The sequence below is a fragment of the Notechis scutatus genome, chromosome 2 (assembly GCF_049901735.1).
Source record: "Notechis scutatus isolate UNSWTSFEM ecotype Mainland chromosome 2, rNotScu1.2, whole genome shotgun sequence".
NCBI lineage: Eukaryota > Metazoa > Chordata > Lepidosauria > Squamata > Elapidae > Notechis > Notechis scutatus.
This window is the reverse complement of record NC_142010.1, coordinates 200,695,939-200,721,097: the sequence shown is the minus strand read 5'-3', so window position 1 is coordinate 200,721,097 and position 25,159 is coordinate 200,695,939. Positions and strand designations below refer to the sequence as shown.

Here is a 25,159-nt window from a genome sequence, read left to right as displayed (position 1 = left end):
GGACACACAATAAAGCTGGATAAAACTAGGCATGACATAGATATAGTGGTGTGCATTATGGTTTGTTTGTTTTTTACTTCTAGCGTTGGAGCACAAAGATCCCTGGAAGCCAAAAATAGGGAAACTCCAGTCCAACTGAAGAATCGTGTTCCCAATATGCATTTGGTCCCCATTCTGGCTGGGAGTGGAAGCCCCATCTTACAGATACCACATCTGAAAAACCAGTTATTGCTTAAATACCAGTTGCTGAGAAGCAGCAATCGGTGGACATTATCACTCTCCAAAACAGGCTTGTGAGCTTCCCAAATGAATCCAGACTATTTTCTCGAAAAGCTGGACTAGATCACTGGCTCGATCCAGCCAGTTTCTTCTGATATATTCTATGATGCTTCACTTAGCAATCTTAGCTGTGTCACCTCAGGTATTCCTTCTGGTTCTTCCTGCTGGTTATTACTAGGCGATTACTCTTACTCATTTTTGAACTGCAGCATTGCATATATTGAAACATATTGCTGGAAAGTTTTTCTTATCGGTAATTTAGAGGCGGTCCTGGTATCCTTGGTTAAACAGCTCCACCGGGTGGAGTTCCAGAGTGCCCATTCATGCCTTTGCCTCGAGGTTCTGGGGCTCGGGTCACAGCTATGTGGGGAGGAGGTGTGGGGCCACCCCCTCGTCCTTTGCAGGAAGGGGGAAGGTTTCCATTGGCCACACCAGATCTTTCTTTCTGCTCTTGAGGTGACTTCTTCTTGGACTCCTTCTCTCCTTTGTTTTTATCTGAAATGGTTTTGGGAAGAGAATTGCTGGTTTTTAAAACCCAGTATACAAATGTGAATTTCTAACCGAAGCCCTTCTTAAATACTCTTGTGGTAGAAGTTCATGAAAACTAGAATCCACCACCAGCCTAAACCACAAGTGCAGAATCTGTTTTGCCCTTTTAGTGTCATGTCTGGGATAAATAATAGACACTGTAAGGACAGAATGAAAAGTATATATAATTGAAATGAAATGAATTAAATATATTCAATACAATTGCCCACCTCATGTGTACTGTATAATAAATTTGTGCACTATACTTAATAAATTTCCATTCTGACATAATATGTATATTTATCTATCTATCATACACACACGTGTGTGTGTGTGCGTGTGCTAATTGGAGTCAGTAAGATGGGAAGTACTTAAATAAAGAATGGGATGGGATGGGATGGAATAGGATAGAATAGAGTGGAGTAGAATAGAATAGAGTAGAGTAGAGTAGAGTAGAGTAGAGTAGAGTAGAGTAGAGTAGAGTAGAGTAGAGTAGAGTAGAGTAGAGTAGAACAGAACAGAACAGAACAGAACAGAACAGAACAGAATAGATCAATTGGTTGTGAGTTTTGACAGGGCTCCAGAAGCCAAGATTTGGGGAGAAGTACTGTTTGGGTAACCATATCCTACATGAATCAGAAAAATGCAATCAAGAAAATAATTAACTCTCCTATTTACTTTTGTATTTTGTATCTTATTTTACCTTATAACTCAATAAAAATGTTTAAACCAAGAAGAAAATAAGTAACTCTTCCCCCAGTTCTGAGGCAGGTTAGAAGAAATTGGACCTCAACATCCATTTATCAAGGACAAGGTAGGAACTCATGATGCATGGATCACATGTGGCCACATAGCATTCCTTTGCACACAAGATAACGAAGGATTACTGGGTTTGAACAGTTCAAAAGCTCTACTGTGGTTCCAAATTCCACAGATGCAGAGAAGGCAGGCATTCAACAGGATCTTCCCTCATCAGGTGTTGAACTATAGATGCAGAAAGGTCAGGCCTGGCCCTGCTACTAGGCAAAGTGACCCCATCACCAAGGGCAGCAGATGAGAAGAGCGGACAGCCAAATGTAGGAGTGAAAATTGCATGCTACACAGGTTGCCCTGCATCTCCTAAGCCAGTCTGAGCTATAATAGGGGGTTGTGGTCATACTTTCAGTGTCCAAACATTCAGCTGCCAATTCACTCAGCTTTCAATTCTAAGGAATTGAAAGGTGACACTATCTTGACAAAGTTTTTGTCTAGAATGATGATGCTACCCTTACAGGTTGGCTCCTGGAATTTTTGCTTTAGGGCGAGATGGACCAGTGGGGAATAATGATACAGAAGGAATAATTCTATAGACAAGTACTCAGAATAAGGGCAAGGACTCTGGAATAAATAGATTTCAAAGCATCCCTCACCTTGGGCTCCCTTGGGATTGTTCTGAGTCTCAGCAGAGGCTTCTTCCTGTTCCTGTGGTTGCTGAGCTTTTTGCTTGTTCCTCTTTTTGTTTTCTTCAGCTAGCTGAGAAAGAAGAACAAGAAGAAAAATATCACAGTTAAATCTAATAGAATCAGAAAAAAGAAGGTCAGCCCCATGTCTTCGGCCTTCTTACATTTTGCAGTTTCTTCTTGAGCTCCAAATTCATAGCCTGATATCCTTTCGATGTAGCATTGAGATAGTAGATGCTCAGCCTAAAGCGGGGAAAGCACATATTTTATGGCAGTCGATGATGATGGCAATGACACTGGTATAACAACCGTCTTCAAGTTGAAAAGATAAAGTTTAATGACTTGTAAAATGAAGAGAGAGAGAAAAGCAGGCTGGGTGGAATGGAATGGATATACGAGTTCACAAACCACAGGTAGTTCCCACCGAAATGACAATCCTTTCTGCTTCTCTCTGTCGCTAAAATTGCCCACTTTACAGGGCTGTTCTGCAGATAAATAAGAAAGGAAGGCTCAGGGATGGGATTCAAAAATGCCAACAACTGGTTCTCTCCCGGTTGCTGGGTGGGCTTGGCCATGGTGGGTGTGGCCTATCGGAACTTCTGGGAGGGCCGTTTTTCACATTCCCCAGAGTCTGGAGGCTTCCCTCTGGCCTCTGGGAGAGTGAGAGTCCCTTGGACTCCAGAGGCCCTTCGGAAGCTGGAAATAGGCCCATTTCTGGACTTCCAGAACTTCTGGGAGGGCCGTTTTTCGCCCTCCCAGAGCCTCTGTGTGGACCCTGCACTTACCTGCATCCAAAACAAGCTGTGTGGAGACTCCTGGGAGGGGCGTGGTAGGGTGGGAGGAGCCAGCTGGCTGGTTCAACTACTGGTTCAGCGAATCAGATGTAAATTTAACATCTGGTTCGTGCAAACCAGCCTGAACCAGCTGAATCCCACCCTTGGGAAGGCTCACTGAGCTTCCTGTGGGGAAAGGGAAGAAAGTAATATAATAAATAAAATAAACATTCTGACAGGGGGGAAAAAAGTTGTACATACACCATCAGAAGAATGAAAGGAAGGATCACACCAGGGTTGGAGACCAGACTGAAAACCTTCCGAAACCAGGAAGGGAAATCATGTTCCAGAGTTTCTCCAATGACTTCAAACATTCTGGTTTTGCCACTATTAATAGAAAGATGTAAATAAAAACCAGATGAAAACTGTTTGACTTCAAATTAATACCAAATAAAAAGAAATGGCATTTATAACAATATCAAGAATATTATTACATCGGTCTGGATGGCTGTTGGATACCAGAGGGTATTAAGGAAGAATCCTATCATGGAGACTTTCTTCTTACATAGAAATTTGTTAAAAAGGGTAATCGTTTTAGCACAAATTCTGCATAAAATGGCATTTTAGCTGCTACTGGTTTGTATGAATCTTAGACTCCAAATTTCAAAAAAAATGAGGAAACTACAGACCATTCCAAATGACTATGCAGTGTTTGTTTGAAAGACTTCCAGTTATGGACACCTCATAATTTTAGGAAGCAAGCTATTCCATTATTTAATAGTTCTCATGATCAAAATAATTGCTCCTTATCAGGTGAAAGGCGGGACAGCTCAGTGGTTAGAATGCAATATTGCAGGCAAACTCTGCCCACAGCCTGGAGTTTTATCCTGGCAGGACTCAAAGTTAACTCAGCCTCCCAGCCTTCCAAGGTTGGTAAAATGAGAACCTAGACTATTGGGGGTAATATGCTGACACTGTAAGCCATTTAGAGGGTGCTGTAAAGCACTATGAAGCAATATATAAGTTTAAGTGCTGCTGCTATTATTTTCAGTTTGGATTTCTCTCTGTAAAGTTCCCATCCATTGGTCACTGTCTCCTAAACCTAGAAAACAGGCAGTGGCAAATCACTTCCAAAAACTTGCCCAAAAAGCCCTTTAAGGATTTGTCCAGACAGTTGCCAGGAATCAACACTGACTCAAAGGTGTGTGCCCATAAACTGTGAAAAATGCATGGAACATTTCTGTAGTTCACCAGTGATACCACAGCTCAGAAGAGTATTACAAATTCTCACAGATAGGATCATCATACCCTCCTCCATGTCTGTCATCCCTCTAGTCTTCAAACATTGTCAAAATCCTTAAATACAGCTACCTATCCTTTTTAAGAGAATGGAATGGAATAGCATAGCATAGCATAGCATGGCATGGCATGGCATGGCATGGTATGGCATGGCATAGCATAGCATAGCATAGCATAGCATAGCAATAATTCTTTATTGGCCAAGTGTGATTGGACCCACAAGGAATTTGTCTTGGTGCAAATGCTTTCAGTGTACTTAAAGAAAAGATACATTCGTCAAGAGGTTTGTATTCCTAAAGGCAGGTATCTCTAACTCTCTGACACAGTATCTCTAACTATATCAATATCAGTTTCTTTTCTCCTATCAATTCTAAGATATATGAATTTATAATCTGTTTTCTCAAGCTAAATCTTTTCTATGTCTAAAACTGAGGGGGGGAAAGTCTGTTTTGTGCAATCATGTATCACACTGAAAATTGTACATAAGAAAAAGCCACAATGACTTTTGGAATCAGCTTGACAAACCTTTCCCCTCCTGTAATGATTTTTTTTCTGTAGCTTGTTAAAACCAATTATACAAACTATTATTAATTTTTTTTTAAAAGGTTACGCTAGCAAGTTAACAAATACTGCAGCCAGAATAGAACTGGTGTGTAACCGAGACTCTTTTAAATGTGTTTGGAAATCCTTCAACTGGCCTTGTGGTCAACAGCCATAAACCCTCAGCTTTTTAGACCGGTTGTAATTTTAATAAAATTACATCCACTCTCATAAAAACTATGAAATATGGACATAGATACTCACAAACACCCTGAAAGCAAATCTAGCAGAGTCTCCTAACTATAATATTGTCTCTACTACCTCTGATTTTTGTTTGTTGGCTTGTAGGTATCCTTTCCAACAAATACATGAATCTTATATTGTAAACATGTTGATAGCCCCTTGAGGCTGGAAGGCATCAAGAGAATTTTTGCTGAGCATGTAGGCCCCCATAAATTTCCTGTTGAAAATCAAGCGTAACATGGTAACTCAGACATGTACGTTACAAAGTTCAATGAACTTTACTCCTGGATTCTAATAATGTCATGAGAACTATTCATCTTGTAGCAATCTACCCAATGTTATTAGTTATCTATTCATTGGTCCCATATCAGTTAATGAGGAAAAGGATACTCAAAGCAATAGACCTGAATGGACCACAATCAAATGATGGTGGAATGGATACGATGGTATAGACAACGGGCAGAGTCGAGAGAAATAGAATGAACAAGAGCATCGCCATGTAGAAGTTGTTGGATCTTGAAGCTTTGAAGACTCTTGCATGGGGAACATTGCAGCACATCACAGCCCAACACTGGAGGTACATAGACGTATGGAGGCGGAGTACATTGATAGCAGGAAGACATGGTGCATAAAAAGAACCCATCCTAGAAACAACGATAAGGGAAATCAAAAGGTTACATGTTGGTCCCAATTGAGCTTTTATGACCCTTGACCCTTTCTCTGCTTACTGACTTGGTTCCAAAACTTATAAGTGTGGGGTTTTCCCCCCCTCTGGATAACATGTACTTAATCCACCAAAGTGGGGAAGCAGAGAATGCTACAAGTCCCCTCTACTGAGAAGACATATCTAAGAGGACCAAGAAGAAGGGCCTTCTCCGTGGTGGCTCTCTCCCTATAGAACATCATCCCTGCAGAGAAAAGATTGATACCCCATTTGAACACTCTATTGCAAGGCCCTGAAGATCTGGTTTTGCCAACAGGACTGGAGAATCCAGAGTGGGATGGATCAAGTGGCTTATTTGATTGACTTACTGTTGCTGCTTGGCGGCGGGGGGGTTGTTATTGCTTTTTATTGTTTTTTTAAATATTGGTTTCTTATCTTTGTAAGCTGGCCAGAATCACTGAAAATGAGTTGGGCATCCATATAAATTTTCTTAATAAAAAAATAAATCCTCAATATAGTCTACTAATCTACATTATTTTATTTTCCCAGAGATGCTTTAAGCAGAAGCTGTTTCCAGTGTTGTGATGTAAGGTGATTGATTAATACACTCTATACTTACAGTATTATCTCACATGTAAGATCATGTTTTTATTCTTAAGTTCAGTTGACTAATATGGAACAAGATGAAGTCCTTTTATTATGTTCGAAGATATTTTAGATGTTGTGATTGAAATAAATGAATGGAAAGTTTAAGCAAATAAATAAAAACTGTGTTGACAAAACTGGTGGTGTCAGCTTTTTGTTAAACAAAGACATTTTTAAACTGTTCTCAGAGACCACTATCCATTTCTGAAAATGGAGATTTCCAAGGATCATACCAATCAATAAGGTGGACAAATTAATAGTTGTTCATTTTTTGAAGGGGCAAGGACCTGAAGCTTCATTTCAAAAATATCTTGGAATTGTTTCTTTTGGCAACCCACTAAAATCAGGAGAAAGAGAATAGGGGGCAAAATAAAGGAAAGGAAGATGAGAAGAAAATGAAGAAGAGGGAAAAGAGGTAAGTTAAAAAAAACTGGCCAAAAAAAAGACAGAGAGAAAGAATTCATGTACCACAGTTACTTTCAGCTCTGAGTGGTCTACTTGTAGTTTCTCTATAGGAGAAGAATTTTAAAAAAAATAATAAACCCAGAGTTTCAATGTATAACTGTGACTGCCATTTGGACCACCAGTAGTTTGAGAATAGCTCCTCCTGTCTCATTAAGTACCAATATGTAACACCTGACTGAAATTAGGAATGAATATGGTCTCTGATAAAAATAGAAAGGTGTAACAAGAGCAATACATTTCACTTCTATTTATGACAGCTGACACAAAGAACTGGTATTGTTTCTTGAGAAGACATATATTTTAGTCAATCACTGCAGGTACATGTTGATATTTGTAACATGGTTAGATTAAACTAAGTGGCGTTTGCTCTTTTTCTCTCCTGTGTGGTAATGAAATTGTGCAAAGCAGACTGAGATCTAACAGAGCTAAAATACAATTCCTCCGCACAACAGGGGAGGGCGAGGAAGGACACTAGATTTTGACATAAATTTTGAGGGGGTCCTTGCTGCTTTCTGAACTTGGTGCTCTCTGACCTTGGCCCGGATGATGTTACTTGGTTTGGTAATGAACCATCTGCAAGAAAACAACCAAGCTCAGAGATCACCAAGCATCCCTCATTTCAACCCTGAGCTACAAATATTCTCCTGTATGACTAATCTTTTGCTAAACGTTTAGTAAAGTTCAAAAAAATAATCACCTTGTGTCAATAGTCAATGCCTAATTTTGGAAAACAGATATAAAATTTCTTGTCACGAATATGTAGCCTCACACGTCATCATAAGCTTGATGTCAGAATATTGGGGTCCCTTATATCAATATGTTGAGCACTAAAAGGAGAGACAATAATATACCTCACTACTTCCTTCTGAAGGCATTACCTGAACCGCATAGGTGAGGCATCTCAATGGATTCACAACAACATCGATGTTCATTACAATATAAGGCCTGTGCCAAATTGGTGGTTGATGGGATTGCTAATTCTGGCTGACCTATTACAAAATTAGCATATAATTGTTCAGTTGCTCAGGGAATTTAGTAGTTCACCATCCAGGAGATGAACATTTTGAGTTTAAGTGAGGTTAAAGCAAGCGAAGACAGCCTGAGTCCTAAGGCACGTACTGCCCTTAATTTAACTTCGTGGTTTTGGAAGATCTTTGGAAGTGAGCCATTCAGGCCTCTAAATAAGAGGCCTGAATTGGCTGCAGGAGGAGAAAGAAAAGAGGATGTCAGAATGTGAGAAAAAGGGGGATGGCCAGAAAAAAAATGAAAGGATCAGGGGACAAGGTGGTTGTATTTATAGATAGTGCTCAGTTTACAACCATTCATTTAATGACTGTTCAAAGTTACAGCGGCACTGCAAAAAGTGACTTATGTCCGTTTTTCAAAACTATGACCATTACAGCATCTTCATAGTCATGTGATCGAAATTTGGGACACCTTATTTATAGTGGTTGCCTACCCTGGGGTCATGTGGTCGCCTTTTGCAATCTTCTGACAAGCAAGGTCAATGCGGAAGCCAGTTCACTTAAGAACCATGTTTTCAACTTAACAACTGCGGTGATTCACTTAACAACTGAATAAAAAAAAAGTTGTAACATGGAGCAAAACTCACTTAACAACTATCTTGCTTAACACTGGAAATGTTGGCTCAATTGTGGCTGTACGTCGAGGGCTACCTGTAATCTGATGTCTGCTTGTTTTAGACCTGCTTACCATTAGCATGTAGCATGCCCACAATAAATCAGCCTTGCAGAAAAAATATTACCCAGAAGGCATGTGGACTAATAGCTGTCATCCAATCAATATGTCAAAGTATCATTAGCCCTATTCAGTCCTGTGAAAGCTCCCTTGGGCAAGCCTACTTGCCATGAGGGAGAGTGGGGATAAAAACCCAAGCTCAGTTTACTTTCTTACATCTTTTGCCAATCTTTACACAACAATCAGAGGAGATGGTCCACTTTCCTTTGAGGTTCTCCCTGAAATAACAGAGCCTACTAACGTTCTAGTGCAGGGGTCTCCAACCTTGGCAACTTTAAGATTTGTGGACTTCAACTCCCAGAATTCCTCAGCCAGCTTTGCTGTCCCTGTTTTGAAGTCCCTGTTCTAGTGAAGCCTGTCTTGACAAAAGAGACTTTGTGCGATAGCCAATCCCTTTCCCTGTGAAAAGGAACAGAGGGAGAGGAGATCTGCCAATAGAAGAGAATGTCTGTAGTTCAGAATTGAACTATGGGGTCCTTGGTGCTCTCTGGGTTTGGTGGTTTACTTGCAGACATTTCATCACCCAACTAGGGCACATCATCAGTACTAGAAAAGAGTGGTGTTTGCTCTCTTTCTATATACAGTGGAACCTCGGGTCACGACCGTAATCCGTTCCAGGTCGATTTAGTCGTAACTGGAAGCATGACCATCTTCGCATGCGCAGACCAAAAAAGAAAGGTGCTGAAGGGGAAATCGCCATGGCAGGGGAAATTATCACGGCAATTTTCGGGTTTGCTTGGTCGCCACCCAAAGATCTGTTCGCAACCAGAAGCAAAGCAAGCAAAAATTCTGGTTGTCACCCAATTTGGTCGCAAACAGAAACATTTGCGACCAAAGGTTCCACTGTATTAGTGGCTTGCTCTGTAACTGTGTGTGTGTTGGGGGGGAGGGGAGAGTTTGGGAGGTTCTTGATATATACTCCTTGAAAAACAACAACCTAATCAAGGAACCACCAAGAACCCTCCTACCCATAGTGACAGGACAGGCCACTAGTAAATAATAAGAGAGCAAATCCCACTTTCTTCTAGCACTGATGATGTTAGCTGGTTTGGTAATGAAATGTCTGGTGGGGGAACCCAACCAAGCTCAGAGAGAACCAGGGACCCAACAAAGTAGGCCTGTTCTATTCATTCTCATGACCCTTCTACTGAAACAAACAGAAAAGAATCGTGTGGTGAAATGACCCTGTAAAATCTAGAGCAAAGGATGGGTAGAGTAACCACTGCAGGATCCTGCCAATCTGGGAGAGTTAGGGAAAGATTAGAGTTCTTGTAACCCAGGCAGGCCTCAAAACTGTTGTCATTGGGCTCCTTCCCTTGGTGGTTGCTATGGTGGACTTTGAAGTCGGGGAACCATCTTGAAAAATGAAAACAGCACATGCAATTATATCACATCATTGTCTCTACTGAGTTCCTAAGGTTGTACCCTCAAGAGCCAAGCAATGCCAGCAACAGCACTGATTAGACACTATTTATTAATCATTGCCATGAACGTATTGCTTCTAGTTTTCAAATAGTAGCTTTGCCAATCAAATTCATAAGGCAATGGAAGCACACAAAAATAAATCACAGAAGGAAGAAAGTGCATTTCTAGAGAAATGCTGTGACCTCTGTGTGAGATCTTTGGAACAGAATTAATGGTCCATTTTCCAACTTCAAGTGGTTAATGAATAAAAAGAATGGTGTTAAATTACTTGCCAGGAAGGGGGGGATGGCTTTTGTTCGAAGGATGCCAACAAATATCTTTCTAACTTCAGAGACAGAACCAGATCTTGTGCCCAGTTTATACTAGGTTATTTCATCGCACCCAGCAGGGAATTTCAGGTCTCACAAAAGTCAAATTGACATCATGAAATGGAGACTCCAAAGCCAGATTACAGCTGTGATTGTGTGCCCAGATCTAGAGACTGAGCAAACAATTCAGCCTCACGTTACAACCCTGTTCCCTTGTTGTATCCTCTACAAAATCTTTTTTTGTGGTCTTTTGCATTTCCCAAGTTGCACTCACCAGATCATGCCTTGATTGAAGATCAGACCAAGCACATTTCCACTAATGTCAAATTCTGAATACGAAGGCTAAGAGGAAAGAACAGAAGATTTTCGTAGATTTGTACAGTAACACCACTTAGGATGGTGTGAAAAGCAAAATTATTCCACTGAAATTCTTTCACGTTAGGGTTTCCTGTTGCCAACACATATTGTTGAAAAATAGTTTGTCACCCAAAGGTAGATTTTTTTAAAAAAAGAAGGATTTTGCATTGTGTTGATAGAACTGTTTAAGTATAAAGCCTTCTTTAAGATTCTAGTTTTTTTAAAAAAAAAAAACTACGGACATGCTATAAATATATTATTTATAGTTTATACAGAGGCTGTCAAGCAAGTCAATCAAATATTACAATTTCAAAGCAGTCTTGACCAGGATTTCGTGAAGGATTTGAAGAGGTGGGGGGGAGACAAATGGCAGCCACAATAGTACAATGGAGGCTGTTTTTGTGGACGTGGTAGTATTTCATGTTGTGGCCATTATCTTTGTGATACTTTATGGACATCTCTGTTATTAAATGATGTGGATAGGAAGGTGGTGACATTCCCCACACATCTACCATGTAACAATGTACAAAATTGAGGGCCGATGCATTTTTCCTCAGTGCATTGTTTTTCCTGAATTTCTCTAAAAACTAGTAATAGCTTCCCTTTTAAGATTGCTCCTTAAAAAGGACTTATTATGTTCAATCCAGAAATAGGGGAAGAACCCATCAGGGGTCTCCAACCTTGGCAACTGTAAGATTTGTGGACTTCAACTCTCAGAATTCCTCAGCCAGCAACACTGGTCAAGACTGCTTTGGAATTGTAATATTTGATTGACTTGCTTGACAGCCTCTGTATAAATTATAAATTATATATTTATAGCATGTCCGTAGTTGTTTTTTTTAAAAAAACTAGAATCTTAAAGAAGGCTGTATATTTAAACAGCTGGCTGAAGAATTCTGAGTGTTGAAGTCCACAAGTCTTAAAGTTGCTAAGGTTGGAGACCCCTGATCTAGCATTTCAGGTTTTATTAAAAGTAGGTTTTGGCAGATAAGAACAATGTGTAAATAATCCTGACTAGTAATCACAATTTTCTAGAAGAGGCTTCTTTATCTTTCACAACTGCATGATGAAAAATAAATAAATAGAAAGAAATAATGACAAAGGCACTATGTTAGAAACCAGGAGATGGTGACATCTAGTCCCACCTTAGACATGAAAGTTGCTGGGTAACTTTCTAACAGTCACCTATCTTACCTCAACTCACCTCACAGGTTTGTTTTTGTCTGGAAAGTAGGAGGAAGAAAGGATATCAGATATGTTTGCCACCCCTAGTTATGTATAAAAATAATAAAGGCAGGATAAAAAAAATCAACAAATGGAAGTTTTTGTCAGCCTGCAGTTGAAGTGTTGGAGAGGGGGTGGGGGAATCTTCCGCCTGCTATATCTGCTTGTCACACAGCTTTTAAAAACACAGAATCCAAATACAAATATATCATTGTTTCTCAACGTTGGAAAGTTTAAAACATATGGACTTTAAATTCCAGGATTCTGCATTCTGGTTGGGGAATTTTGGGAGCCAATGTCCTTGAATCTTAAACTTATCAAGGTTGACAAACACCTGCCTATATTAAACATAACATCTTTGCCTAAACTCAAATGTTTTTTGTTGGTAGATCAGAAAAGCACATGCTAAATTGCTAATCCCTTAAATGCCCTGCCAAAAACTGAGCAAAATGTACTGATGTTACATCTCAAGTAAGGAATTAAGCTGATTATCCTTGATTCATTTGGCATCATTAAAGAGGAAAAGCACCAATAATTTTATGCAATATGTGTTTCAAAGAAGAGTGAAACGAACAGAGTGCCTAACATCTGAAATACAGATTTCAGTTTCCAGAAACGGAAGATGACTACCATTTGCTAGTAACTCAATGATCTAGGAGCCCTTAGAGAGGGGTGTCAAACTTAAGGTCCGGGAGCCTGAGCTGGCCTGAAGGATGCTTAGATCTGGCCCATGTGGCCATCCTGGAAACAGTGAAGGACCCACCTGTGGTGTCTCTGCCAGCGAAAATGGAGCACACAGCCCTCCCGAGCTCTGTTTTTGCTGGCATAAGGTTGCAGGAAGCCGTCACAGCGAAAAATGGAGCTCAGGAGCCCATTTTTGCTGGCAGAGCGCTGGGGCCACCACAGGTACTCCCAACATGAGTGACATCGAGCTGGCCATGCCCACCCCAGCCCCCCGAGGTCAAACACAACCCTGATGTGGAAATTGAGATTGACACCCCTGCCTTAGGAGAATCCTAGGCAGAACATAAAATTATGATAAAACCCTGTATTTTCCCCTCATATTAGTTTGTGATTAAATATATATTCCACCACGTGAATGTCAACCATTTTTCCCTCTCTTCTTCCTCTTTATTTTATTCACATTTTAACTATCTTGCAGGACAAAGCGTTCTGCATTGGGGTGTTTGAAAATTAAAACATAAAAAGAAAAGTGATCTCACTATGCCATTCTGAAAGCTTCCAAAGAGATCCCGCAGGTAAGCTCTATGTCAAGTTACTACTCCTACAGAAATATCATCTATTTTCTCTATTTTACTTAATTGCTCACATGGAAGGTCATTTTTTCCAGAAATACTGTCCAGAGCTAGTTTGGTCTAGTGCAGTGTTGGCAAATCTTTTTGGCACTGAGTGCCCAAAGTGCGCACGCAAATGCATGCATATACCCAAAATGCAACACACACACCTGCGCATACACCCGCATGAATGCACCCACACTTGCACGTTCCCTTGCTTGTGCACGCCTCCCACGCATGCCCCCTGCGTATGCACGGCAGACACCTGAAGACCAGTTGGCTGGCAGGAAGCATGCACACATGCGCGGCAGAGCTGAGCTGAGACAACGGTGCGTATGCCCACAGAGAGGGCTCTGCGTGCCACCTGTGGCACGTGTGCTATAGGTTCGCCACCACTGGTCTAGCGGTTAAGTCACTAGGAGATTCTGAGTTCTAGTCCTTTGGCATGAAAGCCAATAGGGTTACCTTGGGCCAGTCACTCTCAGTACAACCCAACAACCTCACAGGGTTGTTGTTGTGGGGAAAATAGGAGTAGGAAGGTATGTTTGATATGTTCGCCACCTTGAGTTATTTGTAAAATAATAAAGATGGATATAAATAAATAAATAAATACTTAAAAATATTGAGATGAGATTTATATCTCCATATGCAGTTTGACTTTTCTAGCAAAAATGTAAGATTGGGGGAGGGGAGCTTCAACTGACATTAATGCAAATGTTTTGCTTTCTCACATCCTTTTCCACCAAAGGAATGCACTTTAGTTGGATTTGTTGAGCGTAGGGATGAATCTGGCACCTTTAAGTCAATGGTACAATAAAAAAACTCTTATCTCAGTCTGTAAGGTATAATAACGTTTTTCCTAATGTTCTCATAATAACTCTTTCAGAAGGATTTCTCCTTCACAGCCCCAACAAAATTTGTTTTCGGCCACCCAGTCACTTGCTTGCAAGATGAACAGCTATGTAAATAAAATAAATAAAATAAAGCTAAGGTGTAAGTACTTACAAAGCCATATTCCAAGTCCCAACACCAGCAGTGATTGAATACCCTGACAAAAACGGCTTTTAGGAAATCCCCAATTAGAATTGTGATATAAGTTGTCACAGTGTCAGAGACTGTTAATCGCACAAATTCCTGCAAGGAAAAAATATTTTCGGTCTTTATTTAGGAAAAGAAGTATGCATTACTTTTTTCACTGCACTAATTTGCTTTTGTCCCCATCCCACATTTTCAATTTAAGTCAGGGATATCCCACCTTGGCAAGATTTGTGGATTTCAACTCCCAAAATTCACCAGCCAAGCATGTTGCCAAGGCTGGACATTCCTGATTTAAGTAAAGAAGTTAGCTTGAATCTTACATGTGGGTTTAGTTGTTAGTGCCTACAATTTATTTCTTATTTATCAGGTGTACTTCCTGAGTTTCCACTAAAATTTACATACAGTCATGTAGCATTGCAAGATCAAATTGGATTAATTAAATACAAAATAAATAAATAATGCTAAAATTGTTATATGACTTGCAGTAAGCAGACTCATTCAGAAATGTTCAGGAATACAGTTTCCTTATGACTCTATACTCTCAAAAATGGTTTCAGATTAATTTTCCTAGGATACATTAATACGTTGATATGCTCCCCAATTGTATTTTCCTTCTCTTGCTGTTCCCTGCTGGAATCAACAAGTGATTCCACCAGGGACATTATGAAGAGTTGTGATAAGAACTTACAACAGCAGAAGCTACTAATGATAAGCAAACAAACATGATTTCAGTATGAAACCTGCTTTACCTGACCAACCATGGTTTCCCAACAAGGGCCTCTGGGAACATCTGCAGGGTTGACCTGAGCAGGGATTGTTGTGATGTTTTCTGGCAGGGTTCCATTGAACAAACTAGCTAGCCAGATTGTCATGTTCTGCTTTACAATCTTCTCTTCTTCCAGCTAAAAAAAGAAGACTCATTTTTTTCCCCCAGGATCACAAATCATATTAATCACTATAATTCAGAGACAATGTGGAAAAACTGACTATAACATAGAAAGGAGAGGCAGTCTGGTGTGATGGTTAAGGCATCAGGCTAGAAACTAGAAGACTGTGAGTTTTAATCTTGCCTTGGATATGACGCCAGCTGGGTGACTTTGAAATGGTCACTTTCTCACAATTCTAGGAAGGAAGCAATGGCAAACCATTTCTGAAAAACCTTGCCAAGGAAACTGCAGGGACTTTATCAGGCAGTCTCCCAGAATCAGACATGATTGAACAAAAGAAAAACATGAAAGATTCATTTTCAGATTATTTCAGTTTTAAAAAAAAAACCTCAATTGTTAAGTCTGGGCGGTGGGTCCCAAAGGAGAGACGAGACTCGAAGCAGTAACAACAGCTCTTTATTAGGAAACCAGATACTGAGACGAAAACCCTAGCCGCGGCAGCTCTTTTTATAGAGCTGGCTGCGGCTAGGCAGCCTATGACAGGCTTTTGAGTTTGCCGCGCTTGGTTTTACCCAATCGCGGCAACCCATATACGAACCAATCAGAATGCCATATATTGTCCAATCACGGCCTGGCTTTTCCAGACCAATCAGAATGCAGGCCTACAAGCCTGCTAGTATGGAACATCAATAATGCCCACTGATACCTTAAATCACCTCTCAGTTTGTTATTTATCAGTTGGTAATAATAATAGTAAACTGAGAGTCAGGTTAAGGAACCAGCTTCTCCAAGGACCTGCAGCATTCTTTGTCTGAGAATGGACCTGAGTGATTTAATCCACTAGGTAAGCTGAAAATTCTTCAGTGAAGGCCTGAAGGTAAACCTCTAAAAATCCCCTCCTTAACCCGGAGGGTCTGGGTAACCCTAAATAAGGCCACTGGAAGATTTTCTGTGGATGCCATAAGAGCAGAGAAATATTGATATTTCACTGCTTTAAATGCCACAAGGTATTAGTGGCTCTAATTGCTGATTCATTCCTTGTCTTCCTCCAGTAGCATTCTAGATCTCTCTTGACTGTTTTCAGCTCCCTCAACCGCTCCCTCGGCTACAGGGAATGCAGGGAGGGATGGGCCAAGAGAAGTGATACAGGCATGATTCTATCCAGAGCCTTGGAAGGACCGTGCAGCAGAACTTCAAATGAAATTCCCAGTTTCCTTTGGAATCCTTTGAGTCCATCAGTCACCAATCAACTCGGTCCTGCCTCCCTACAGAGGAGGATAACATAAGAGAAACTCACCAGGATGTGATCTGAGCATGACAGGGAACAAAGATAGTTCCCCCTTGAGATCACATTGTGACTGCTCTGACAAGAAAACTAAGTGTGGTGTCTGACTAGACTGTTTTGAATTAAGCCAGTATAGATATATTGTTTGGTGGAAACATGGGAATCATAAATGCAGGGAAAATGAATTGCAAAATTACATCTCACCACATCCAGGAAATAATGCATATATTACACTGTTGGTGAGAATAATGTTTTACAAACACAGTTCGGTTCCAGAAAGCACATGATAAGGCATCAGAAGACTGCTATTTTTGCTATGATTAAGATCAGCCGTCTAGAAGTATAATGTATGCTTAAACTTCTTCTACAAATATTTCAATTTAAAAGCAAATATATATGCCCCCTCCAACAATAAGAATTATTTCCTCTTTAGAAACTCAAAATCCAAGATACCATATTTGTATTCCAGCTCAATTTGGTCTGGATGAGTTGTAATTAATGCAAATAAGCCTTAACTAGCATTCCATTGGTCTCGCTGTGACATCAATAAATGCATCTTTCTAATTTCTGAAATTCAAAATGTCAGACTTGAACCTCTTTCTAGAAAGATGAAAGTATAGAAAGTAAAATACTTGCTTTGAGATTGATTTCATCCATGAGAGCAATAATGAAGGTGTACAAGTTTCCCAGAAAAAGAGCGAAGATGCGTCCCAGCTGCCACCGCAAAGCAATTCGGGGATGATAATTTTCAAGGCTGCTGATGACATCAAATAAAGTTGGACAGAACATTCCTAGAAGTGACATGACCATATTCACCTGGGGGTGGGGGAATAAAAGTTAAGACATTTAATATAATGTTCACATCCTATTTTTGCAACCATAGATTTTTAACTTTTTAAAGAATAAGATATAGCAAAAATAGTAACAGTATTGGTCAGTATTGTTGTTTACCGTATTGTCTTCTACTCCTGTTTTCTTCACCATTGGCTTCCTAGACCAGCAGTCACCAACCGGTGGGCCACGGCCCACTGGTGTGCCATGGAAAAATCAACCAATCAAGAAATGACAACACAGCCAACCTCCCTATCAGTATATATAGGGAGACGGCAGCTCCCATCACGCTTTGCTCTCACAAACATGAAGCTGAAAGCACCAGCCTGAAGATGGCGAGTGGGACCTCGTCGAAATGTTGCCAAGATACTCTCAATCTTACATGGGAAAAGACCTGAATACACCAAGACCTGCATATATATATATCTGAGGGAGTTCCGGTTTGCAGGGCTTCGGCGGCAGGCAGGAATCCGCGATTGTGCGCAGTTTCTGCCTGGGCTCGCCGCTGGAGCGCCCCAAGACAGCTGGCTTTGGGGCTAAGCCACCCCATAGAGGTGGTGAAGACAGGGAGACCCAGCAGGGTCGAGGGGAGCCGCATCTCTCTTCCTCAGCTGGCTAAACTCCCTTTCCCGAAGGCGGTAAGAGTGGTGGTCAGAAATGGCTGCCTCAAAGAAGCACTCAGTCAGAAAAGAAAGTGCAGGAGGAAGTTAAGAAGTGAAAGTTTTTGGCTGACCGGGACAAAAAGCAACAACTAAGGTATCCTGCAATTTAAATTTTACAAAAGATAACACCGCTCCCAAACAAGAGTCGGAAGCAGCGAACGAAAGTGAAAAGGGAAAGGTTTTTTTTTTCTTCACTCTCCTTCTTCATGCTGACAACGAGAAGAGCTGAATAAAGAAATCGGAAAAATCTGCTTTGGCGCCAATAGGTAATTAAACTGGAAATATAATTAAATGCCAAAGGGACAATAAAGATTTCTGAATACTAAAAAATCCTCTTTTTTTGCTATAAATGGGAAGGGAGAGGAAAAGAATAAGAGCAGGACTTGGAAGGAGGAGACTGCTTGGAATTCAAAAGAATTTAAAGTTAAATCTTAACAAGACTTCTAAAAGATACATTTTAACTGGAACTTTGCAACTAAACAGTAACCCCAAGAAGAGAAAGTGAAAAAAAGAAGAAGTCAAAAGAAACAGCTTGTGTGTATTTGGATTGTTTGGTGACTTTGGGATTTTTGGAAATTATATTTGAATGACTAAAAACAATTGGGTGGTTGTTTAAAAAAAAAACCTCTACAATGGCATCACTTCTGGATGAACTGAAAATCGAATTTAAAAAATATAAAGAAGAGGAACAAGAAGGGAAGGGCTCCTTTGGCTCCATTTTTCAATTCTTAGAAATGGCGATTGGTGTCTACAAGAAACAACAAGAAAAGACTGCGCAACAAGAAGATTGGGACAAAGAAGAAGCCATTTTTAATGAACAAGTAACTCTATCTAGGGAAGAAAAGGGGGGGAAAGAGAATGGAGAATTTAAGATCTAAAAAAACAGCCAAAAAAGGGAAAAATAATGTGAAAAGTGGATATAATGTTGGAAAGCAACAGAAAAGGGGAATACAGAAGAGGGAAATGGAGGTGGAGAGAGAGGGGGTAAAAAGGAGAGAGAGAAGAAGAAAGGGAAGAAGGAAGGGAAGAGAAGTTACAAAGGTCTGGAGCAAGATGTAAAGAAACAGGACTTATTCAGAGATAATGGGTGAAAATTATAACTGAAAAAGGGATTCTGTAAAGGTACATAAGATTGTATTGTTATATTTGTAATAGAAATAATGTTAGAAAATTGGAAACAACATATGATTAAAAAGTGGAACAAAATAGTCAGTGTAATTTAGTCAGACTTTTGTGAACAAAATAAATGAAATGAAATAAATGAGAGAATTGAACTAGGAAGGAATGGGAACATTTTAACTACTCAATGTTTTATAAAATATAAATGAAGTGGTGGGGGGGGAAGTAATTATGGAAAGTTTATAAGTGTTCCCATAGAAGTATGATACTTATTTGAAAAGTAATGTGTAAAATGTTTAAGATTTAAATGAATATTAATATTAATGATAGAATTGAATTGGTATGGATTGTTGTTTTAATTATGTTATATATTTATAATTTTTTTTTTGTTTTAAAATACATTGTGTAGTTTTAGAATGTACCAAGCAGTATCCGAATGGAAGTTATGTATTATATTAAGTGTTATAATTTTAGGGGAAAGATAAAAAGGCGTCATACTCCAATCAGTGATCACAGGAGAAATTTTGCTTAATGAGAAAAGAAAATAGACAGATGAAATAGGACAGACAAAGAATATAAGTAAGATGATTTGAATTGAGATGAAATAAATAAAATAAAATTAAGAAAGTTGAAAGAGGGGAGAAGTTATATAGAAAATGTAGAATGGTAATAAGATATGGAATGGAATATAAAAATGAGCATGAACTTAAATTTGTGTCTGCACGAAGAGATGTAACCCAGGATCAGGCTGCTTTCAAAAAAGATGTTTTATGTTTCTATGTTTTATGTTTTGTTTGTTTATGTTTGTTTTTAAAATTTTCAAAAAAAAAAAAGTGTTAAGAGTACCAGTGCTGATACTAAAAAAACAAGTTTTTCTTTTTACTATAGAACAGACGGTAAGACAATGAGGCACCCTTAAATCATCAGAGGAAATAACTAACTAAATAAATGTACATATCTGATCTCATCAGTAATCAACTGAATCACTCAGACAAATACCATACAGTGATCAGAGAACATCAGGCAGGTAATGGAGTATCTACCCATAAACTATAACTGTGGGGCCATTAGCTTCCAAAAAAATAGTATTAAGAAACAGGAGAATAAGTCAACAAATTCTCCTAGCCTTGAATCTATTGACTTGAGTATTCATATTACAAAAAACACACATATATGCAAAATTCACAAAGTTCTCATCTGGGTTCTTTTAATTTACAGATTTTATATACTGGGGAAGTCATTTCCACACCAGTAACTTATGGAACCTTCATAGCATTACCCACCTGTCTTTAAAAGCCTGTCTGTAGGATTGCATAATTATTTTTTAAAAATAGGCAAAGGTAACATTAAAATTTTTAGCTATGAAGTTTAAGACAGAACACCAATATTGAATGTTTTTCTTTTGGGGATTCCTTAATAAAAATCTACATGTTTATTTTGAGAAATAAATTAATAAACATATACCGCTAATCAATAGATCTAATTATTATTGGCAGTAAGGTAACAATCGTAAATAGATTTCTGTTCTTTACAGCTGATAGTATTTTTCTCCCACTGAAGGAGTCAAACAAACCGGAATAGGTTCAGAAAAGGTTGATGATCAGGCATCTAGAAATTAAGTTTGATGAACAGAGATCAAAGGACTATTAGAAGAGATGAAAGCTCTTTAAATACTTAAAAAGATGGCAATTCAAGGCTGGTTGTTTATCATTCTAAATTAATTGTCATGAGTAACATGAAGTAATTAGAAAAAAAAACTTCCTAACAGAAAGATCAGAAACAATTTCCAGAAAGAGGGTGGACTTCCCTCCCCTGAGGTTTGACAACTCCAGTTGGGGATTTTTAATTTGGATTCCCATAGTTAGTAGAGGATTAATGTAATGGCCTACATGGCCTATTTCAATGCTTTGATTTTATGAATGTAATCCTTCTTCAAACCTAAAGCTTGAACAATACAGGTAATCCTTGATTTACAACTACAACTGGGACCGGATTTTCTCTTGCTAAGCAAAGCAGTTGTAAGTGAGCCATGCCCAATTTTATGACCTTTCGTGTTAGGGTTACTAAGAGAATCAGTGCAGTTGTTAAGTGAACCACAGGATCATTAAGCAAATGCCACTTTCTCTATTGACTTTGCTTGTTGGAAGCCAACTGGGAAGGTTGCTAATGGCCATCATATGAGCCAAGGATGCTTCAACCGACGTTAATTAATGCCAATTGCCAAATACTCAAAGTTTGATCATGTGACTGTGAGGATGCTACGACCATTGTAAGTGTGAGGACTGTTTGTAAGTTTTCAGTGCTGTAGTAACTTCAGTCACTAAATAAATAGATGCAAATTAAGGACTATCTATAAGTGATACTGAGATTTTGCATATCTAAGTATCATTATGAATTTATATACACGGCTGAGATTAACAGCTACATTCTAGCATTCTTCAATATTCCAAGTCCCAAAAAACTTTTTGTCTGGTTGCCATTATAATGTATCTTAATTAAGAATTAACAGCTTTATATTATAAATCATGCACTCAAACTCATACTGTGTGCAGTAATAAAAACCTCAGACATCCCAGCCGCAACAGAGAATATTTTTTAAAAAACTACCTTTTTGAGTAAACATATTTTTTTCTGCATAATTAGTGTAATAATTAAGAATTATGTGTTTATTATAGTTATATATTTGCTGAAAAATTTAATATAAGGAATGGCAGGATAATAGCAATAGCACTTAGACTTATATACCGCTTTACAGTGCTCTACAGCTCTCTCTAAGCATATTGTCAGCATATTGCCCCCAACAATCTGGGTCCTCATTTTACCCACCTCGGAAGGATGGAAGGCTGAGCTTACCTTGAGCCTGATGAGATTTGAATGGCAGTCAGTCAAGCGGAAGTAGCCTGCAGTATTGCACTCTAACCACTGCACCACCGTAATTCAAGTTTTCAACTCACATGTTTGCTAGTCTATTGCTCCTTCCTGTAACACTAGTTCAATTTGGTTTCTATGTTTTTCCTTTTAAAAAATCCTGTCAAACAGCCTAAATGTGACAGCTTATGTCTGATGGATATAAAAAGTAATTAAAAAAAATCTAACAATGACAAATAAGGAATGAAATTGAAAATAAAAGAGAAAACAAGATGATACCTGAAACTTGTGCATTTAAAAATTTGCCTCAGACAGCCTAAGCAGTTCTGTATGAATTGGAAATATCCAATCAACAACAATCAAAAACAATTATTTGTTTTAGCTGAGAATACAACACTTAACTGGCATACTTATTTCTCAGTTGTCATGAATCAAGGCAATCTGATGAGCATTTGATCCTGGTCAAAATGAAAAGATTTACCTTAGGTGAACCCCAAAGTATTATTTTTTCATTTTTACACACAGTTTTTCTGTGTAAACCCTTTCTTGCTCTCAGGTATAGGAGTGCTAAATAAGCAAGACCATTTTAAACTCTCCTATAAAAACGTAGAGTTTTTTTAAATTTCTAACCATTCTTTCAAATACCTGATCTTCAATAGAATATAAGGGTCACTTTACATATAACATTTTAGAGCAGGGATGTCAAACTCAAGACCTGAGGGCTGGATCTAGCCCACGGGGTGATTAGATCCGGCCCACAGGGCTGCCTTGGAAACAGCGAAGGACCGCCCCATGAGCAGTCCTCCTGAGCTCCATTTTTACTGGCAGTGGGTTGCAGGAGGCCATCCCAGCCAAAAATGGAGCTTGCGAGGGCTGCATGAGGGGCCCTCCCAAACTCCTACAGAGGGTTGCAGGAGGCCATCCCAGCCAAAAATGGAGCTCAGGAGCCCGTTTTCGCTGGCAGAGTGCTTGGGCTGCCAGAGGCACCCCCAACATGAATGACATCAAGCTGGCCATGCCCATCCTGACCACACCCCCACACACCCCCAGGTAAAAAAACAATCCTGATGTGGCTCTCAATGAAATCAAGTTTGACACCTCTGTTTTAGAGGTATACACAAAACACATATATCTTACAAAAGCAATTTCTGTCTGCTTGTAACTTACAAGTTATATGCCTCAGTTACAGCCTTAAGAGAGATGTGTGGATTAGTGATCTGTGTAACGTGCATTAGTATCTTACATTAACTAATGTTAGATAAAAGTTTTCTTAGCACATTCTTTCACCAAACTTTTCCCTAATATCCTTTTTTTCCAGAGCAACTTTGTCAAATTTTAGTCCACAAATTTCCCCATATTTTAATTCTGGAATCAATTTTTTTATCTACATTGTTTTTATAGCCCTGTATAATTCTGATCACTGAATCCCCAAATCAACATTTCATATATTTTTTTCTGTCTATAGAAACACATTATGGAACTTTGCTTTTATGAATAATAGCAGCAGTGGGACTTTTAATACTTTGGATTCAATTTTTGAGCTAATAAATATCTTGAAATAGATGCTAGCAGAATTCATTATTTATGTGTTTCTGCATGGGATGACAAATGATATTCTGCTGGTTAAACCACTTCACTTGAAAGTAATCTCTTCAGTCCCTAATGCAGTACAAATGTTCAGCGTTTGTATTAAAACCCATTTTGCCAAGATTTTCAGTTATTTTCATAGTTGATCTTGTTCTGATCTTATGCTGATTTTACTCACTCATAAAAGTACCAATCAAACTACCTCACCTTCTCAGCAGTCTGCTGCTGATTTTCCTTTCAGCTAGCCCAGCTCAACCACAGATTTTCATAGTACAACTTCAGTAACAGAGTGGTAAATGTCTGGAATACTCCACCTGACTCTGTGGTTTCTTCCCCAAACCCCAAAAACTTTAACCTTAGACAGTCTACTATTGACCTCACCCCTTTCCTAAGAGGTCTGTAGGGGGCATGCATAAGCGCATAAACGTGCCTACCATCCCTGTCCTATTGTTTCTTTTTAGTTTTCTTATATGTATCCATTTCGTGTATTCATAACTAGGTTTATACTTATACCTATTATCTTATAATCGCTTGACAAAATAAAATAAAATAAATAAATACTTCTTTCCCTCCTTCCAATCAGCCCATACCCTGTATTCTTGCAACATGACACTGTTCATTGCAGAGAATTCTTGGCTATTTTCTGGAACTCTGGAACCAGATTGCTCAATTCCCACAGACTCAAGATCTCATTATCAGTAGTGTCATAATTCTGCAGTCGTTAGCTAGAACAGATCTCTCCCAAATAAGGTGAGCCAACTCTAGTCTTGCACTGACCCAAGATGATCTATTTTACATATTCTGGATTCAGAACCTAGATTAGGAGGAGGAGGAGAAAACAATCTAGTAAAGGAAAATATTTGTGGCTCAGGCTTGAAATGCGGGTTCCTTGGTACTTTCCAGGCTTGGTTGTTTTCTTGCAGTCTGAACTAGCACTGATAATGTTAGCTAGTTTGGGTAATGAAACGTCTGCAAGAAAACAACCAAGATCAGAGAGCACCAAGGACACCTCAGAGAAACTATTGTTATAACATTGAGTTACTCTGAATATTAGAGCTTTATTGTGTAACTCTTCCTGGATTCTGAAAAGCATTTCACAGCCCTAATAATATCAAGCACAGTATATATAGATTGTGAAAATCTGGTGCGGTGTAATCACCAAATATTGCATTCCAAATCTGACAAGAACATGTGTTCATCACTTGTAGCAGCAGATCTGTAATACCGGTGGATTTCACATTTGACTGAAATGTTGTCTGAAAGCCCAATAAATTTTGCAATTGCATTACTTCAGCACAACTGATGTGACAGCATTACATAGAAACAGTGAGCATTTAAGTGCAATTTTCACCAAGCTATTCACCAAGATGATAGAGTCCATCTATCCTAATTTAAGTCATACATAATTCTCACTGAAATTTATGGGGCCTTCATAGCACTGAATTATCCTGTTCATTTCTGTGAAAATTAAATGTGAGAGTATCGTAGATGCAATCCAAAACCTCTTATGGAAAAAAAAACATTTCAATAACATTATAACTCCTTTATGTCCATTCTGAAAATGAAAATGTGGCAATCTATGTGAATACGTCTTGAAACAGCTAAGTATAAATAAGAACCAAATTATGATATAACAAGCA

General features: G+C 39.0%; 1 protein-coding gene across 1 annotated transcript in view; it reads right to left on the bottom strand.

Annotated features, from left to right (window-relative positions):
* Positions 1-562: 562 nt before the first annotated feature.
* Positions 563-25,159, bottom strand: part of TMC1 (transmembrane channel like 1) — a 58,216-nt gene continuing 33,619 nt past the window's right edge. The window contains exons 12-20 of the mRNA XM_087954225.1: positions 17,089-17,268; positions 15,030-15,182; positions 14,248-14,376; positions 10,641-10,708; positions 5,506-5,745; positions 3,281-3,406; positions 2,411-2,489; positions 2,217-2,319; positions 563-774 (exon numbers count right to left, since the gene is read on the bottom strand). Of these exons, the coding sequence (XP_087810351.1) occupies positions 563-774; positions 2,217-2,319; positions 2,411-2,489; positions 3,281-3,406; positions 5,506-5,745; positions 10,641-10,708; positions 14,248-14,376; positions 15,030-15,182; positions 17,089-17,268 (1,290 nt within the window). The remainder of the gene's footprint in view (positions 775-2,216; positions 2,320-2,410; positions 2,490-3,280; positions 3,407-5,505; positions 5,746-10,640; positions 10,709-14,247; positions 14,377-15,029; positions 15,183-17,088; positions 17,269-25,159) is intronic.